At 36.2% G+C, this 20,213-nt stretch overlaps 1 protein-coding gene across 8 annotated transcripts in view; it reads left to right on the top strand.

The window, feature by feature from the left end:
* The first annotated feature begins 19,846 nt into the window (after positions 1-19,846).
* The window catches only part of LOC123536495 (fibropellin-1-like), a 270,748-nt gene continuing 270,381 nt past the window's right edge, over positions 19,847-20,213 (top strand). For 7 of the 8 annotated variants that reach the window (XM_045319702.2, XM_053529202.1, XM_045319707.2 and 4 more), the window contains exon 1: positions 19,847-19,934. In XM_045319702.2, coding sequence (XP_045175637.2) covers positions 19,929-19,934 — 6 coding nt within the window. In that variant the 5' untranslated portion in view covers positions 19,847-19,928. The remainder of the gene's footprint in view (positions 19,935-20,213) is intronic. The other variant, XM_045319704.2, reaches the window with a different exon arrangement.

Below are 20,213 nucleotides of genomic sequence, written 5' to 3' on the forward strand. Positions count from 1 at the left end.
CCCGCAAACGAAGTTTGAAGGAGGGTTGTATATAGGAGTCACCATGCGGTCTGTCTGTTCGGTCTTGTGTGTGTGTGTCCTCATAAATTTGGTCGTGCAATTACTTGAATACTATTACGCCTACCTCTCTCACACTTTACGCACAAACATCGGCAATATGTAGTTAATGCCCGTCTAATTCTTTTCCTTTTCTCTTTAATGTGATACTTAAAGGTAAAACAGGGTCTATTTTTCGTGTCCGTGCCATAACTTCTTTATGCATTAAGGGATTTTGAAATAACTTGGCACAAATGTTCACCATCATGAGACGATGTGTCAGGCACAAGACTATACTTTCTAGAATTTCAACCCATTGAAACCGATATATCATCGCAAACTACAATAATAAGCTGTCAAAATATGAACAATAAATGGGGTGATTTGTAGTGAAACGGCGCCAGATTGAGGCAGGTGCAATAGTTTTCAAGAAATAACAGGAACACATTTTTATCCAAAATGGCTGCCAGTAGGCCGCCTACACACTTTCTCCCCGTTTTAATATTCAAGTTCTATACCGTGTGCAATGTTATCGCTGTCAAAAGTATATTATTTCAAAATAGAGAAATAACGGTAAAAAAACGACAGGTAGTAAACACGACGGCTGTATGTCCAGCCACAGGGTATTTGTGGGTGCAATATTTTTTTTAAGTCGGAGGATCATTTTGTTCGCAGGCGGACAGACAAACAGACACACGGACAGACGGACGGGGTCTACCTATAGTCCCATCGACATTTTGAAATCTTCAGGTAACAATCCTTCGCGTTACTTCCATAGGGAATCGGCAGACGGTTAATTTCTTGCATTACATGGCAGGGGCCCTGTATATACTTTCAGTTTCTAATTCAGTATTTTATGTTAATACTAGTATATGTCTGTAAAACCAACACGGAATACTTGCATGTAAACGATTCTGAAGCATTCAATTTATTATAGGATAGCGAGTTTTTAGACCGAAATGAGGAGAATTTGGTATGTATTTCTTATTTTATTGGACATAAATCGCATACTGTAGTCGCAAAATGGAATACAGTGTCAGTCGCAAATACGAGTTCAGATCAAATATCAAAATTGGCAAGTCGGCATACAGTGAATGTTTTTTACCTACTAGATAAAAAGTAATTTCTTTCAAAAACGCAACAGATATATGCAACATCTTATTTATACATATCTATGGAGTATGCATGCTTATTTCAGAAAACATCATGGATTATTGGATTGCAAATCAATTTGACGTGTTATTCATAAGTTTCGTGACTTGGTCGAGTGTATTTTCATGCAATGAGTGTGATCGGTCAACATTCTGTCAGCATTTTGTAAACATTACTTGTCTGTTTCATCTATATACACCATATACACATGTTTATGTTAGACTTATCCTTAAACTTAAACAGACATACCGTGTAAAGCAAAATAATTAATTTTAAGATGATTTCTTACCTTCGGCCTGCCTGTTTATTGTTTTGATCGGTCGCAACTGGAAGAGGGGGAGTACAGTCGTTTATAGGATGTGACACCATATACACGAAAAAATGCGATGTTTGGCGCAGGATAAAAATTTAACGGCGATGTTCGGGAGCAGGTTATTGTACATAAACTTCATCACAAATAATGCAATGAACGTTTTTGACGCTGTCAAGCAGTTCTTAGACTGGCGAATTCGTTCGCCAGACTATTATTACCACAAATCGAAAGTCACAAAGATCAACTATGTGCTGAGACTGACAACAAAAATCATTTCATGCGAAATTCAAATAGTTCCGTCATGTATATCAGTTTTATCACGGATTTGTTTAAAGATTGTTAAACTTATCTGTTTCAATAAAAAACTTTTTTTCAACTATTTTATTTTCGTGTTTTTCTTTTAAAAAAAAACTATTTGAAAGTAAAAACAGACGTTTATAAAGGCGTCGCTAATTATATGTTCAAACTTAGTACGCGTTTCTTAATTAGGCCGGTGTGACGTCACTCTGCTTCATTCATTTTTGTATAGACTCATTCATTATGTATGGAAACGAATTTCTTTTTAGATTGTGGGATAGTCTGTTTTAAGTAAAGGTAGTGCGTTAAGTTCGTACACAAACTAATGCACATAAAATCTTGCAGTTAGAGTTTTGATAACATTTTTATATCTATTTATGAACCTAAATTATATTACATTTTTGGAGCGATTAGCCCCAGAGTGAACAATACGGTTCAGATTCTCTTAACACCATATGCCTACAAGCAACAGTAAACAATCGCCCCTAACATTTCCGCAGAACAGTAATAACATGTATGGCATATAAATTTGTATAGCTGTCCAAAATGCATAGAATACTATAATTTCTACGTGATTCTATAAATGATAATGTCATGCATCTCTCTGCTATCCTTTTAGATAAACATTAGAAAATATTACATAATGAAGGTAAAGTTAATTCGCCCGCTATGAATGAAATGTCCGTATGAATGGAACTTTCTCGTCTTGGTAATGTAAAACTCAATGACATAATACATACACTGTGTAATGTGCAGAGATAAAGCTGATAAATCCGAAATCCATGGTATTAGGGAAGGAATAGGACTAGACCATAATCATTAACAGTCCGGTTTGTGGTGGGGTTCCAGCCCAAAATTTCCCTCATACAGACAAGAAAATCGCCCCATCAGTACTTCAGTGCTTTGATCTTGAGGATACATTATTAACTCTGACAGACATTAAAACGATGTCATTTTATATCCCTAAATTCAAATAATGGAGTTTTCTTCAGGCAGTTTTTAGATTTCCTTGGATTATTTAGTTTTTTCTATGTTCTTTTTTTACTATTTGAAGCCATACCGCACGTACGTTTCTTCTATCTTACTTCTTCTATACTTACTGTGCTAAGTATATGTATATATATTTATAGGAATTTATTCCTCTGACATTAAATTCACTGTAATTTACTAGAATATTATTAAAAAATGCAAGTCTTTTCAACCTGATTAATGTTCTTACATGATTTGAGGGATTGCATATCGAAGTATAGATGTTGCGTTTGTTACCTTTATATTTTATTCTGATATTATGTCCCTCAATGATTTTTTTTTCAAAAAGTAAAATATCGTTATATTATCGCTTCTTTATAAACATATATTAACGTTGACTGTCAAAATATGCAAAGTCGTTATCGAGTAAAAGCCGATAGTTTATTCATAAAGGATTAATTTGGCAACGTAGGGTATTTTTCACATTCTTTACTTCTTCTTCCTTTTTAGTTCCTCACGGTTTCTTGTAATTGTTTTTGATTATACCTCATTTTTTTTTAATGTTCCTAACCAGAAGAAACTCTTGTATTGCTCTTGTTTGTACCCCTTAAAACTTACACATTGTAAGCAATTTCATTGTCCTTAGGATAGTCTCCTAAACACGGTATATTGAGATGAGATTTTGTAGGGATAACGCATGTTTTTTCGTGTTATAACATCTGCAGAATCCCAAGGGATTGGTTGGTGCCCGAGCCTGGTAGGGTGAGGTTACCAACTTTTCCCGAGGGATACTGAAGATGTTATAACACGAAATGAACATGCGTTAACGCTATTCTAACATAAAATGCATAAACAACTAATAAACGAATAAATTATCCCACAAGGTCATTAACTTTTCATGAAACGCGCGGGAATGTCTGTGTTGTTTTTTCAGGTTGACGTCAATTCCTTTTGAATTATCCGTTTTGGGGCCGTTTACGCTTTGCCACGGAACGCGCATATATAAAAAGGTGTTATAACAGCACGTGAGCGCGAGAATCTCTCTGTTAACACACGTTTACTCTCCTGTTAAAACACCCCCGAAAAGTGACAAGAACAGCAATTTTATGTTATAATACTTATTTATATGCGCAAGTCCATGCTATATTAAAGTCAATGAATCAACTTGGCTTTTTATTACTAACTTTGAAACCATGGTGGGGGCCAATGAAAAGGTTACAAACGTAGCATAAGCTAGTTCAAATTAACCTGTGGTGTGTTTGCCACTGACATTTACAAGACGGTACCCGACTGTGTTCCTTTCATCGTTCATTTTGCCCTCGTTTGTCTATGATTTTTATTTCATTTATATTTTGAAGATATATTTATGTGTTCAAATCAATACATACAGTGTTAAAGAGTTGTGGTTTGACTGGATTGCGTTCTCGGAACCTGACTTTTTTGTTAGATATTAATCTTTGCGTTTTTCAGATTCCCAATTAAGAATTCTGTGCCGTTTATCTCACTAATTATATTATCCCCAATGGAGCAAACACAATGTATTTTTTCACCATGTATAGTCTGTAATATCCTTACACTACCTTCACAATTTAATCAAGATGATTCATCACAACAGTACCCTAATGCTCGCCTTAGTTTGATATGGAAAACCCATAATATGTAAGATTTTGCACACATCTTTCCCGCACAGTTTTCAGAAATTGTTTGTGGTAGCCAACCTTTCTGTACTTTCAGTACTTTGATTTTTATATCTAATAGATTTTGTTGTATGTGTTTAACGGTTAAGTACATGATGTACTGGTTTTCATTTGGAGATGTGTTCCTTTATACATATTTAGCAGATAGAGTGCAGTGACCAATTTGGACACAGTCAAGCAATTGTGTCTATTGTTTTTATCCGATGTCTTTTGGGTATTTTTTTCATGTATATGTATTTGTCAATAATTAAATACAAGAAGAGTTGCGTCAGCCAATTAGTAACACCATTATTTTTTTATTGTTATTGTTATACAAACATTAAGTTCTCCGCCCTGATCGTTTTCAGATTTCTGAAGCATGTAATGATTTATCCAGATGAATTTTTATTTTTTAAAGAAATGTTAGTTTTAAATATATATGCAGTTGCAGGAAAATGTTAAGCATTGGCATATATCATTTATGCGAGAGTCACAAAGTGACCGTCTAAAATATAAGTCGGAAACTAAACTAGATTACTATACTGGCCAACTGGGGAATCAGACAAAACTATTCGATAATGTGAAAACAGTATAACATGACATGAAGGTTTCTGAGGACGGCAAAATACATGTCAATCTAAAAAGAAGGGATAAAATTGTTGTAATATCACAAGAACATGCCCAAGACAACAAAGATTTATTACAATTTCCTACAAAAACAACACTTTTTGAAACAGTCTAAAAGAAATCTGTACAATTTAAGGTGATGCGACAGAGAATGATTAACCGCAAATCACCTGCGAAGGAGAAAATATTAATGAATGTAGAGATTTTGACGAAACTTAAAACAATTCCGCTCAGACAGCATGGTCAGTTGCACTTGTGCAAGAAATGCTTTCATTAGCAGCAAACAAAATGCGCCGAACATATCTGGTTACCTAGTGTGACACATGTCTCAGAAAAACACATTTTTCTAAACTGAACGTGTTCGTTACCATAGAGCTTTGTTAGTATTTATCGATGCGTAAGATATTTATCTACGAAGTAGCAAAGGTTTCAATTCTTTGCAAAAGCTTAAGATACAGGTATTTCAAAGAATTAATAGTTTCATTACAAAATCGAAAAATATCAACACACTGTATGGTAACTACACCGGTAGCCGTGTGTTTGGATCTGTCCAATATGGCCTCTCCCGAGCAAAAAATGTCAAAGACATCACGTTAGTTTTGATGTTTTCTACAATTAAACACATATTTTTACAAAAAGATTTATTAGGTATTCAGTGTTCATTTTAAGGTTAAAGTTATTCGATATATTCCGCTTTTAATTACTAAGTGATAAAAGCGTACAGATTATGGGAATCAAGAAGCGAAAACGAAACTTTTAACTGATGTTATCAGAACTCTTGCAATTGTATCATCAGCCAAATCAGTTAAGCCCCCATCACACCAAACTAGTTCTCAAAACGTCCCAACCAGTCCTAAAAAGTCGTACAACGGGCTGCGATCTGGCTAGAACTTTTGTACTTTGGCCGGAAAATATCCATAATGCGATCGCAGTTAGTTCATAAACTGTTCTCGATACGTCCATCGCGTCTTTATCCCGTCTGAAGTCCGTTTATAGTAAGTTCAGTTCGGGAAAAATAACCCGTTCTACTCATATTGATACCGTTTGTAAACAGTCCAAGCCCGTCTGTATTAAGAATAAAGAAGTTCGTAACTAGTCCTGCTTCGTTCCGAGTACGTCGATATACGTTCTGACTTGTTTTTAACTCGACCAACTCGTTCACAGACAGTTTAACCATGGAGGTAATATAGAGACTCTATATTATCTCCATGGTTTAACTTGTTCTGATTACGTCCTCATACCGTCCCTAATAAGTTCAAAACGTAAATTGTGATCACATTCTGGCCTGTTGGCTATAAAAAGCCATCACGTTTCGTCCAGTTTTCATTCTCGTTTGTCTCTTCAACCTCTCAAAACAAAAAAAAATCCACAGAAATAGGCAAGTATTAATATGCCTCCAATGAAAAGTCGGATCAAACAGAGGCGGGGTGTTAAAGCAGTAAAATACCAAATGTTTCATAGCTCCTGCACAACAGGAGCCGATACAGAGCCTCCTGAGTCAGTCAGCCCTTGAAAGTGACAGTCGAGGGGATGAGCGTCGTGATTAATCCCTTGCACCTTCTGACGCCCGAGGATGTAGGAGGATATAGTCAGAAACCAAAAAGAAAAAAGCAAAGGCATACACTCGGCGGCTAATCCTTTTGTCCAAATCTTGAACCTGTACGGCAACGACCTGTATTTATATCCTACCTTATGTAATTGTACTGCAGACGGGATCGACGTTGTAGGTACTGTAATTAAACGTAATAAACGTACTTAAAACGTGCAGAGCGTACTGAGAACCTATTGCAAACTCGTAGACCTGTTTAGAAACGTATTGCAAACTTAGTATTTTATTTTGATCATATTCAGATGAAATAACGACGCACTAAGGATGTAATGCGGTCGAGTTAAGCCTATCCGTGAACGGGTTGAACGAGATATAAACGGATCCGGTCGGTGTGCACACGTACCGAAATTGACATCCGATCGCATTACGTCATACCACGTCTCTAGTACGATCGAAGTACGGCGGTTCAGTTCTTAGTACGTCCATCTCGTTTTAAGTACGTTGTCAGTCCGTCTAACTGCAGGACGGGTTGATCGGCAGAAAAATTTGATGAGGCTCAAAGTTCTGGAGCACCGTTCCAGTTCAACCCCGTCCAAGCCAGTACATAAAGTTCTTAGACAGAGTGTAGAACGTCGCTTCTACGTCTGTTTCGTTGCCACACAGTTTGAGCCCGTTCGGCTACATTTTTAGAACGTACTGTAAACGGGCTTGGTGTGATGGGGGTATTGAAAAGAAAGAAGAAACATTTTTAGCTCTTTTCGAAGAATATGGGAGCTATCCTACTCGCCCCGGCGTCGGCGTGAGCGTGAACGTTAGCGTTAGCGTGAGCGTCACAGAAATGTTAAAGTTTGCGTACTGCCCCAAATATTTTCAAAGTCCATTGAGATATTGCTTTTATATTTTGCATACTTGTTTACCATCATGACCCCAGTCTGTGAAAAGGAGGAGGAAACTCTATCAAGCATTTTGACTGAATTATGGCCCCTTTTCGACTTAGAATATGCTCATTGTAATGTTAAAGTTTTACTCATAGCTTATATTATACTATCAAGCACTGATAATAGCCGAGCGCGCTGTCCACTGACAGGTCTTGTTTGACATATCTTGTCATCGGTCTCTAAACTGAAAGTATAGTATGTTTGCGGAAAATACCATTGTAAGTCAATCATATGTATCAAGTGTGTAACGGTTTGGATACAAGTAATTTAAAAGCAGTTAACGGTTTGGATTTAGTATAAGCACCGGTTTAGATAGCAACTTAATTCACATTCCTGCACGAAAAATCGATATCAAAGTTGATAAAATCATATACAACCACACTTATCTCCTTCATTCATTTCTGACCTTTTGTATGGATTGCATAAAATCTATGGAAAGAAATAAACTGAAGGTCATAAAACTAAATATCTAAGAAGTGTACAAACGATTGGAAATTATCATTGTACCTAGAGTAATTATTTTTTGGTACTGGTGCATAAATATGTTTTACATTGAATAACGGATTTATTTCATGGAATAGCTTCAAAATAAGTCATTATATATCCTGTTTGGTAGGTTAAATGAGTTCTAAAAAGCAGCGTAAGAATGTTTGAGTGCCAGGGTGGTTAGATATCCAAGTCGTTCGTTTTTGAAAGCCTGGGTTCCATCCACCGTCTTGAGGGTGATTTGATTTGAATTCTTTTAAATAAATGTTCATTTGTTTATCATATTTGTCAGTTGCCTGTTTAGAAGCGGAATTAGTAAATGCTTAGCAAATAGGCCCAAAATAATCAAAAACGTTTGTTTGCCCTTTTATCTACCAACTTAAAAGCAACCACTGTGCTAATTAGCTATTTCACTTTTCCAAAATATGATATACCTCGACTACTTGAAGAATACGAAGGGCTACTGCACGCATCCGTTCGTCGACTTTGTTGTTGGAATAACAATTTATGTTAAATAACTAGCGTAGATACTTACTTGAATTTTTTTGGCAGTATAAAACAGACATTGCAACCAAAATTTTACAAGATGATCATTTTATATTTATATAGATATGCCCTAGAAGGAACTTTGCTATGCTTTAACTTGTTGAAACTTGTTGTTCAATGTGATGATCTGACGTGCAATACACATGTTCCATAATTTTAGTTTTTTTTTTTTTTGACAAATGTATGACTTATTTTCCGATTCACTAAATTGAATTTTGTACTTTTTTATACGTACGCAGGTATCTCAATAATCAATAGTTAGGAGGATCTAACTTGCAAAGTAAGGTTCTGCAAGTCTGACTTTAACTTCAATGCAGAGTTATGCCGCTTCAATGAGCTAACAAATACTGCTGTAGCTTTGGTATGTAAGCAGGTACCTCACATACCACTTTTAAGAATGGAAAGATGCTTCAAACACCTGTTCATTCTAATTATCCGACATGCAATACACAGGCTCAAAGATTCTCCTACTTTTTCAAAACAATATATATCGCTTTTTTGACTTGACTTAGCAAGTCATGGTTAAATTCGTGTATGTAAGCAGGTATCTTAGTGTTATTTAGCATCAGAAGAGGGGAAATTTATATGACTAAAACATACGCCTTTCCAAAATTCTTGGCCCTTTTGTACTTGTTTATGTCATTGATGCATTCAGTTAGCTTTTTGTGACCTGGCATTTGAACAGACGACTATCATAACAAGTGAATGAAGTATTGCAATGCAATACAAAGTCCCCTACTGGAAGGCACCTAATTTTCTCTACTGCAGTATAACATAACGAACTGATATCTGTCAATGATGTATAAAGAGTAGTGTACTATATATATACAATATGTAATAACAACACACTTGGATTAAAATGTGCATGTATAAAAACCCACAGTTGTTTTCATGTTGATTTTTTTGGCCGATTATAAAAAAGCTATCATATAAGTTAGTTATAGTAACAACAAAGGGAAATGAATCTTAAAATAAAAAAAAATCTATATAATACAAGTCCACAAGAAACACTTTACCAGGTGGAGATAGGTAAAAAATACACCTAAAATTGGATGTAACATGCATGCTGTACCACAGAAAAGTGGTCTCGATTTTTCTCTACCGCCAGTAATAAAAATGTTACAATATAATCTATTTATAGTAACAACAAAGGCACGTAATTTCTAAAAACAAGGGTGCCTCATGGTGGTGAACATTTGGTCCAAGTTACATCAAAATCTCTCCATGCATGAAGAAGAAATGCTCCGGACAAAGTCATTCTTGTATTTGAACTTTGACTTCTAAATATGACCTTGACCTTAGACCTACGGACCTGGTTCTTACGCATGACAATCCGTCTTATGTTGGTGAACATTTGTGCCAAGTTACATCAAAATCCCTTCATCACAGTGTTCATGCATGAAGAAGAAATGCTCCAGACAAAGTCATTCTTGTATCTGACTTGGTATCTAAGTGTGACCGTGACATTAGACCTTGGGCCCGGGTTTTGCGCATGACATGTTGTCTCATCCAGGGGAATATTTGTGCCAACTGATATTTAAATCCTGTTTTGCATGGCAAAGTTATAGACCTGACAGAAAAACATCCTATTGATCTTTGATCTCAAAGTGTGACATTGACCATTAAGCTAGGGTTCTGGATGTTGCGCATGACATGTCGTCTCATCATTGGGAACATTTATGCCAAGTAATATTGTAATCCCTTGATGGATGACAGAGTTCTGGATCGGACAGGAAAAAAACCTTATTGACCTTTGACCTCCAGTTGTGACCTTGACCTTTGAGCTAAGTGTCCGGGTTTTGCGCATGGCACGTTGTCTCATCATGGGGAACATTTGTGCCAAGTAATATTAAAATCCTTTCATGGATGGCAGAGTTATGGACCGGACAGGAAAAAAACTCTGTTGAACTTTGACCCGCAACTGTAACCTTGACCTTTAAGCTATGGTTCCGGGATTTGCGCATGACACGTCGTCTCATCATGGGGAACACTTGTGCCAAGTGATATTAAAATCCCTTAATGAATGTCAGAGTTATGGACCGGACACGAACCAAGACCCTGTTCATGCTATGTTAACATTGAGCTAGCGGACTGAAAGTTGTGCATGACACATCGTTTTATTATGAGGTACATTTGTGCCAAGTAATATTTTTATGGTAGAGTTATGGACCGGACAAGAAAAAAGCCCTGTTGACCTTTGACCTCCAATTGTTACCTTGACCTTTGAGCTACGGGTCCGGGTTTTGCGCATGACACGTCTCATCATGGGGAACATTTGTGCCAAGTAATATTAAAATCCCTTCATGGATGACAACCAGTAGGGGACTAATAATGATATTTGCCCTTTTTCATCGAAATGTATATAAACAGTCATGAAATTTGAACAGAAGTCAGTATATAATTAAACAAGGTAGTGAGTCATTTCCTTTTAAAAGCTCTGTTTTGAAATGAGAGATTGGGAGACAGGAAACAAAGCTTTTAATGTGACCCTAATATTGAACTAACAATCATGCATAATCAACAATAGTATTCTTGCATTTGCAGCCTATCTTTCTTAGTAATAGGTCTACCTCTCCCACTGGTGTTTCAGACTGGAAAATTTCACTGCTACGCTTGAGAAAAGAAATTATAAAAAAGGGGAAAATATCCAATAGAAGAAAAACACGAAAGCCTACAGCAGTGTATGCATAGATGTGTAAATTATTAAACTCTCATCATATATAGACATACTATTACGTATATTTAACATAGGAAAAAGAAACAAACAAACATTAGGACGTCGCAATGGCACTGTCAATAGCAAATAGAATCTGTAAAAAGATGCTTTAGAAGCAAGAAATGCAACCAAGAAGAATAATAGCAGACTCGGTTTGATTGAGTCTGTTCATGAGAGGTAATGAAATGTGCAACACCTCTCAAGCCCTCTAGCACCGACCTAAGGGAACTCTATTACACATATGTTGAATGGACTCCATGATCTCAAAATATCAGAAAATATCCTCCGCTGGGGTATAAACCTGTTAGTACATACTGAAAGGTGACAATGTGTACCAGTCGTGTGTTAGACCTGTATAGCAAACACTATATATTTAAACTGTCGCTTAACGTATGCAGCGATGCCTTCCGCGGGTAACGGCTGAAGCAAATGTTACTTGTGAGGTGTGCGTCAATGTTTAGCAAATTGAAGCAATCTTCAGTATGCATTGATCATTTTTTTTTCTGGTCATTAGCAAGGATATGTGTATATGCATTTCTTGAAAAGTCTGGTTTCAAAATTGTTAACAGTAACATAAGTTTGATTAAATACGCCAGAAAAAGTAGCATCCATATTGGTCAACATATGAGTATTTTATAAGCATTTATATTTAATATAATCTAAAATAAATGGTCTGTCGGAAGACATATTTGAATATGTACCACTGTGAAATGTGAAAACATTACTAGCTTAAAGAAACAAACATTATTTTAAAATTAGCAGCTAGTCCAAACCGCAAACATCCAAAGAGATTAAGTCATCCAAACCGGTGTACACTTGTTATCCAAACCGTTATATTCATGTTTTCACGACACTATACGTTTGGAGTCCTTTTGAAGCTTAGGTGCTATGTACATAACACAGAATACGCATACTTATACTAGAGATTATCATATAGTACATTAACATCCAATAATAAAAATGAAATTTTGGATCATCCGACGCGAAAATGAAAACATTTCATGATGAACACATCTGCGGATGTCTCTAAATTGTTTTTTGTACTTTTAGCATGTGTAAATGTTCGAGTTCTGCTCAACCCGGGGCTAGTGGGCGTGGACGGTAGCATGCATTTACACTACCGTCCATGAACAGGCTCAATCAAACCGAGCCTGCAACATTTTCGTTTTTGTTGTGTTGAGCGACCTGTGGAGTTTCCACTTTTTCTATTTTATAAGATATATTTAGCCTATGCTAAATATTAAAATAAGATTCCGATCGCTGTGTCAGTCCGGCGATTACTTCTTTGGACATTACGAGTGTTACTGAACAGAGTTTGGTAACGAAACGTAGCAAGACATATTAAATATCTGCAAGAACTTACATGAGCTTCCGTTGTTCTTTGCTTTGAGCGGCCATATTGGACAAATCCAAACACACGGCTACCGTTGTAGTTACCATACAGTGCAACACGTGAATTGAATTGAAATTAGGTATATAATGAGTTTTATCAGGCGTGTTGGGTATCTACGTAAACAATAGCTCTTTGACAATACGCAAATTAAGGATATTCCGCAAACTGAAATTAGAAATTCATGAGAAAAATCAGAATCCTCGAAACAGCTTTGGAAATGCAAGGACACAAAAAATAAATGATAAAAGTTGAAATCTAGGTAAATTTTCGAGCATGAAAGCTACGTTGAACCCTATCTCCACAGCAGTGCACTGAAAGAAAATGAGTGAAAATTTCCGGTGCAAAATTTTGGTATCGTATACAACTCAAACTGCTACAATTATTATATTAAAGTATTTCAAAGTCTACTCTTTATAAACCGCGACAGGAAACACTCTGCAAATAGCAAGACTATTATATTCAGGTGTATACTGGACACTGATCCCAATGTTCGTAATTTTCAGATGAAGAACTCGTGATCCTTGGTTCCGTAGACAGTGTTAGTACTGGACCGCTGCTTCCGCTGTTAACACTGCAATACAATTTAATGTAAAGTCAATGTCGAGTTCTATGACGGAATCGCAATACACATCTATTATCAGTTTTAAATCTATGAAAGTGTGAAAACAATGTCATTCTTTAACGAAGAGACAAGATACAAAAAGAAAAGTTACTTTTGAGGTATTTCTGATTTTAATCATCAGGTTTTCGTGCGAAAGGTTCAACTGAATGCTTTTTGTTTCAAAACTTCTAAATGTTTCATAGAACTGCAACTGTATACAAATTGTATTACCTCCTAACATATTTGGCTGTACATTTTTTTCTGCGATTTATTATTCCTTCTCTTGAGAAGGAATATTATAGTTCAATAAGTCACACTTGACTGAGCTACTGATACCGAAAGCTGTTGTCATTACAAGCTGGCCAATAAAACTGCGTGACCTTAGAAATAACCTCTGACGTTAGACTATTCTTTCATAATTGAGGCGACTCTCTGACTGAACGCGTCCCGTGGATTACATATTACTAAACCCGAGGATGTTATTTCCTCCATTCTTGAGGAATATAATATACATTCAGTCGACCAGATAGACATATATCAGCAAATTTAAATGTAAACAACTAAATATTATCGTTACCTTGAAATGCATAGTTAATATATGAAAACAAACCCCACTGCGACCTTCTAATTATGCGCAACAAATTCACGCATCGAATCGTAAATGATTAACCGGGTCAGTGTCTTATTGCCGTATTTACTCTACTGAAAGTGGTAACAGATTTAATTTGTTGTTGGATTTAACAATTTATGTTATATAACTAGAGTAAATATTTACTTGAAATTTTTTGGCAGTATAAAACAGACATTGCAACCAAAATTTTAAAAGATGATCATTTTATATTTATATAGATATGCCCTAGAAGGAACTTTTGCTATGCTTTAACTTGTTCTCACTATGTTTAAACATTATATGCATAATTTCTTGGTTAGTTTACGACGCATGAAACATCTTATAAGGAATCACTATACACATCCGGCAGGTCTAACTTGTCCCGGACCAGTAAGCGGAAATACAGTGGCCCGATGTTTCAAGATTGTCTAGAAAAATATTTGCATATATCGTGATAAAGCAAATATTTCGACTGTTTGTATGGTTTATAAAATATACAATTATCCTACGTATGTGTGAAAATGTTACGTTTAGTAATTTCGGTAGTTATCGCAGAAAGTGTCGAAAATTCCATTTCCGCCGAATTTTCCGTCAAATAAGCAGCGCGTAAGTACATCATTTCCAGTATAATAAATTAAACCTTTATTAAACAATCCTTGAAACGAATTTTGGATCGTTGCTAAATCTTGTTCACATTAAATCTGAGAGTTGTCTTACAATTTGAGGCAGTTCGGTACATAGAAAAATTCTTGTCCACAGTAGCAACATGTATTTTCGTTTTAATACATGCAGTGGTCGGATTTGAAAACAAATTTTGTAATAAGTTTAGCTCTATTCAGTAAGACAATTCTCCTATGCATTAATTGAAACGTTGAACTAACTTTTGCCATTCATGAATTTTTAATCAAGTAGCTCTTATTGAAAAGGATTTATAAATGTAGATCTAACCGAAAATTTGGAAAATTACAGGTAAAATATCTGCATCGTTTATTTCTAAATTTAAGTTTTACTTTTTTTTACAGCTACTTTTAGTTGAGGTCTTGCAAACTGAGCTGTTTTTTGTGCTATGGAACAGCTGCATTTGAAAGCTTTGGTTCACTATATTTTCACATCGCAAGTGAAGGTATATTCAAAATGGCGGAAGTACCTTACACTTACTTTGTGCGATATTAATTAACGAAATAAACAAAGAAAATCCTAACCATCCGCGACAGCAAAAATTTGTGTTTTGATGTTTGAACGCCTAGTTTTTTGTGTTTTTTTTTTGCGACTTCCGTTTGGGCGTACTATACACTGTGACTTTGCGATGCACCGCTCTGTGGCTGTGTTTGGGGTGCTCTGTGCTTCCAGCGGCGTAGGTAGGGCTTGGAGAATGTGTACGCAAGCATTCTAGTGGGGTTCGGGGCATGCTCGCCCGAAAATTTTGTGTTTGCTAGAACGTTTTTGGCCGTGCAATCTGGGAGTATTTTTCACAAGAAATAGAGTCAATAAAACGTGTTAAATACCATGGTTCCATGTTATAACATTAACTTTTTCAAAGTGGATTTTTACATTACAAGCGATATTCTCATTTAAATCTTTTTCTTATCTAAAAATGTAGACTTTTCGGAAAGCAATTAAATGCTCACTTCGCGACGTCTTTCTAATGATGTTACTATTCAATCAATTATTTCTCCAATAATAATGAATTACAAAAATTAGTCTATTTCACAAAAATGATATTTCGGCCTGGTAAATAGTGTTAACTTAAATTTAGTAATATACCTTTAATTTGTATAAAGTCGGGCAATATGCATATAGTGCTGACGGTACAAAATCGAACTGACGGACGTAAAATACAGTGGTTACGTTGCACTAGAAAAATCAAACAAACAACAACAATCCGACGTACAGACATTTAACATGTTTAAGTTCATTCAAAAATAAGCGCCAATTTCCTGTTCTCTTTCTAGTGAAGTTTTCTAGACGGACGTAAAATACAGTGGTTACGTTGCACTAGAAAAATCAAACAAACAACAATCCGACGTACAGACATTTAACATGTTTCAGTTCATTCAAAAATAAGCGCCAATTTCCTATTCTTCCTCACACCCGTTTACCGGTTCCCAGCAAAACAGTTCGTGGCGGACAAACAGTTCACCGATATTTTTGCCGGTATCTGCATTGGGGTAAGTATTCTCTATCCAAGAATCGGTTGGTGCAAAATATGTTAAAGATTTTTATGCCCCCGAAGGGAGGCATATAGTTTTTGAACCGTCTGTCTGTCTGTCGGTCTGTCAGTCGGTCGGTCTGTCCGCAATTTTCGTGTCCGGTCCATATCTTTGTCATCGATGGATGGATTTTCAAATAACTTGGCATGAATGTGTACCACAGTAAGACGACGTGCAGTGCGCAAGACCCAGGTCTGTAGCTCAAAGGTCAAGGTCACACTTAGACGTTAAAGGATAGTGCATTGATGGGCGTGTCCGGTCCATATCTTTGTCATGGATGGATGGATTTTCAAATAACTTGGCATGAATGTGTACCACAGTACGACGACGTGCAGTGCGCAAGACCCAGGTCCGTAGCTCAAAGGTCAAGGTCACACTTAGGCGTTAAAGGATAGTGCATTGATGGGCGTGTCCGGTCCATATCTTTGTCATGGATGGATGGATTTTCAAATAACTTGGCATGAATGTGTACCACAGTAAGACGACGAGCAGTGCGCAAGACCCAGGTCCGTAGCTCAAAGGTCAAGGTCACACTTAGACGTTAAAGATAATTTTTCATGATAGTGCATTGATGGGCATGACCGGTCCATATCTTTGTCATTCATGCATGGATTTTAAAATAACTATGCATGAATGTGTGACACAGTAAGACGATGTGTCGCGCGCAAGACCCAGCTCCGAAGGTCAAAGGTCCTAAACTCTTAACATCGGCCATAACTATTCATTCAAAGTGCCATCGGGGGCATGTGTCATCCTACGGAGACAGCTCTTGTTATTTCTGTAAAAAGTAGCATGAACGAAGAACATGCCATGTGCTTCCCGTTTAAAAGTAACCTATACTTAGTAAGTAATGACGAGTTAAAAGTGTGATTTTGCTGAAAAAATGTGAAAACGAAAGTTTACCGCGGTATATTTAATTCACTTTCCAACTTGGGTTTATTGTATTTACGTCAACCTTTATAATATGTTTGCCCTGAATATTCTCCAATTTTTAAGCGACAAATCGCAATATTCAACGAGTTATAGACATTCAAACATGACATGGTCGAAAAAAAAGTGTGGCGGCATTGCACAGCTTAGGTTATATGTGTGGCGAGCAAGAGCAGTCCTGTGTCTTTTTTTATTTTACTTTAATAAATGGTCTTAATAGTGATATCCAGCTTGTAAGTCTTGAAAAACAACGTTTGTAATCAGACAACAGCAATTTACACTAATTTTTATTAACAAACAGATGTAAATCAAAGCATATATTAGTCATACAACCGTCTAACAATGTAATATATCATCAACACTTCTTCATACATTTATAAATTATGTTTACAGTGGTACGGTAGTTTGATGTGATGCCTTCCCATTTAGGAACGTTCCACTTACTTTATTATATCATTTGTGATATTTCTTTCAGGATCACAATGCATATATACCTGTGCTACTACTGCAATATAACAGCTGACGTTTATAGGCACTTAATTCAGCACCTCTGTAATAGCCATAGGTTTGACACGTTCAAGTACAACCAACTTGAGCTTGACTGTCGTACAGGAAAAACTAGATATCGAACAAAAATATTTGAATGTATTAAACCTGTGTCACATATATTATCCGTTGATGAAAACGAAAACAAGGAATTAGGAATATCAAATTAGAATTTTTCAGAAGAAACGGACCCACCTGAAGTAAATTTAACTGATATTTATGACAATATACCTGATGTAATAGAAACATAACATGAACATGGTCAGTTAGAATTATATAAAAAAAATGGCTATCACTAGTCGCTAGTAAACAGTTCCCAATGGAAAACATATGTTATTTGTTTTTCCTCGATTTTGTAGAATGCTCTTCGAAATCCTCTTCATCTCGGATGAGATATATGCACGAATTTTTAAAAAAAAAGTTTTGGAAAGTTCAACTGTTCCATGGGAAATTGTTGCGTTTCATGGCTGGCACCCGAAATATAGGTCAAGTTGTAAGTTGGCAGCAAGTTCTTGGTGATTGTTCTACACAAAACTCAAGTATAAACTTTGCAGTGCCTTCTAAACCAATCATAGCCTAGGACGCATTGGAACCAATACTACTAGGTATTTTTGTAGACACTATGAAGATGTTTGCAAACTATGTAGGGGAAAACCCTATCAAAACTGGCATAGCCGGAAAGAAAATTGCAAGGGGTAAAGGCAAAACAATGGGAAACATAGATTGCTGGTGGTTCGAGCCTGATCCAACACTGACTGACAGGAATGCCCGATTAAAATCCAAAAATGTGTTCTTTTTACAAAATACATGTGCTGGTTTAGGCTAATAGTGCCAACTATGGACTAGTGATGTGTATAATCATTATACGCGTATTTTATATCACTATATGCATACGAATTGCATCATCTCATCCCCGCTGTATTTTCTGAACATTGCTGTGCTAGTAGAACTTGTTTTTGTCAGATTACAACGAGTAACAGGCTTGATATCACTATTTAGACCACTTATTAAAGTAAAATAAAAAAAAAGACACAGGACTGCTCTTGCTCGCCACACAAATAATTTTGAGCTGTGCAATGCCGCCACACCTTTTTTCGACCATGTCATGTTTGAATGTCTATAACTCGCTGAATATCGCGTTTTGTCGCTTAAAAATTGGACAATATTCAGGGCAAACATTATTATAAAGGTTGACGTAAATGCAATAGACCCAAGTTGAAAAGTGAATTAAATATACCGCGATAAACTTTCGTTTTCACATTTTTTCAACAAAATCACACTTTTAACTCGTCATAACTTATTGAATATATGTTAGTTTTAAACGGCGAGCACATGGCATGTTCTTCGTTCATGCTACTTTTTACAGAAATAAAAATCTTTAACATATGTTGCACCAACCGATTCTTGGATGGAGAATACTAACCCCAATGCAGATACCGGCAAAAATATAGGTAAACTGTTTTGACCGCCACGAACTGTTTTGCTCGGAACCGGTTAACGGGTGTGTTCCTTCTAGTGAAGTTTTCTAGAACAAACTCGCTGGCCATACAAGATACAAATTTTTATTTATAGTCGGGTTGTAAATATAATAACATTAGCTATGAATAGCTATTAGCCGACCATGCAGTTCCTTTTCTCCGTAAACGTTTAACAGCCCAAGTTCCGATAGCCTGTCAGTGGTCATTGTGTTCTACTCGTCTCATTACACTGAATGATCTTTCAGCGGTAGTTACTGATACTGGCATACTAGCTAGTTATTTTGAAATGTCTACTTCTGTCGTAAAATAACCCCGTATCACTTAACTTTCCTAACGCTACCAGTAGCCTTTTCGCAATAACTCTTAAACTACCAAAAAGAACTAAATAGATCACATTTTCAGAAATTTAAAACAATGTACAAGACTTTTGACAGCGAAGTGTATCTTATTGATTTTCTGCTTTCGCATTGGTTAATTTTACCTGGGCTTTACACATTTGTAAAGCAAGGATTTTAAGTAGATCTACTCACTGAACTGCTATATATGGCAATGTGGAACGCCTAAAACTACCATATATGGATGGCTATGATAAAAACTACCATATATGGATTGCTATGATACAAAAAAAAAACTCTCGGGTAAACGATTTATACTCGGGGGCTACGAGTTTCAATGCTCTTTCTATTACATAACCTATAGATCTACTAAGGTATCATTAAGTAATAAACGGACTTCGTAACCTCTGCCATTGCTCACACGAGGAAGCCCGATGACGTCATTTGATTCTGCGTCATTTAACACGTAGAGCAGCGTTCCGACTTGGGTTACGATAACACTTGGAGAAAGAGAAAAGACATGGAGGTTTGGCATGTTTCTAGTTTTTAATAAACCAGTGCAAATATCATTTACTTGCCCCACTGTGATTCTTTATTTGTTCGTTTTGTTCTATCACAATAAGGTTTTATGCCCTTTTGAAGTAGATCTATTATCGTTATACCGAGCCCAACTTCTTTAGACTTCAATCTTGTGTTTTGCTATGGAAGTGGCTAGGGTTCTGGTAACTGATCGAATCAGTACAATGTCATGTCATTTTTAAATGCATTAGAATGGTATCAAGACATTACAACTCTGGGACAATAC

This window comes from Mercenaria mercenaria, chromosome 17 (assembly GCF_021730395.1).
Source record: "Mercenaria mercenaria strain notata chromosome 17, MADL_Memer_1, whole genome shotgun sequence".
Classification (NCBI taxonomy): Eukaryota; Metazoa; Mollusca; class Bivalvia; order Venerida; family Veneridae; genus Mercenaria; species Mercenaria mercenaria.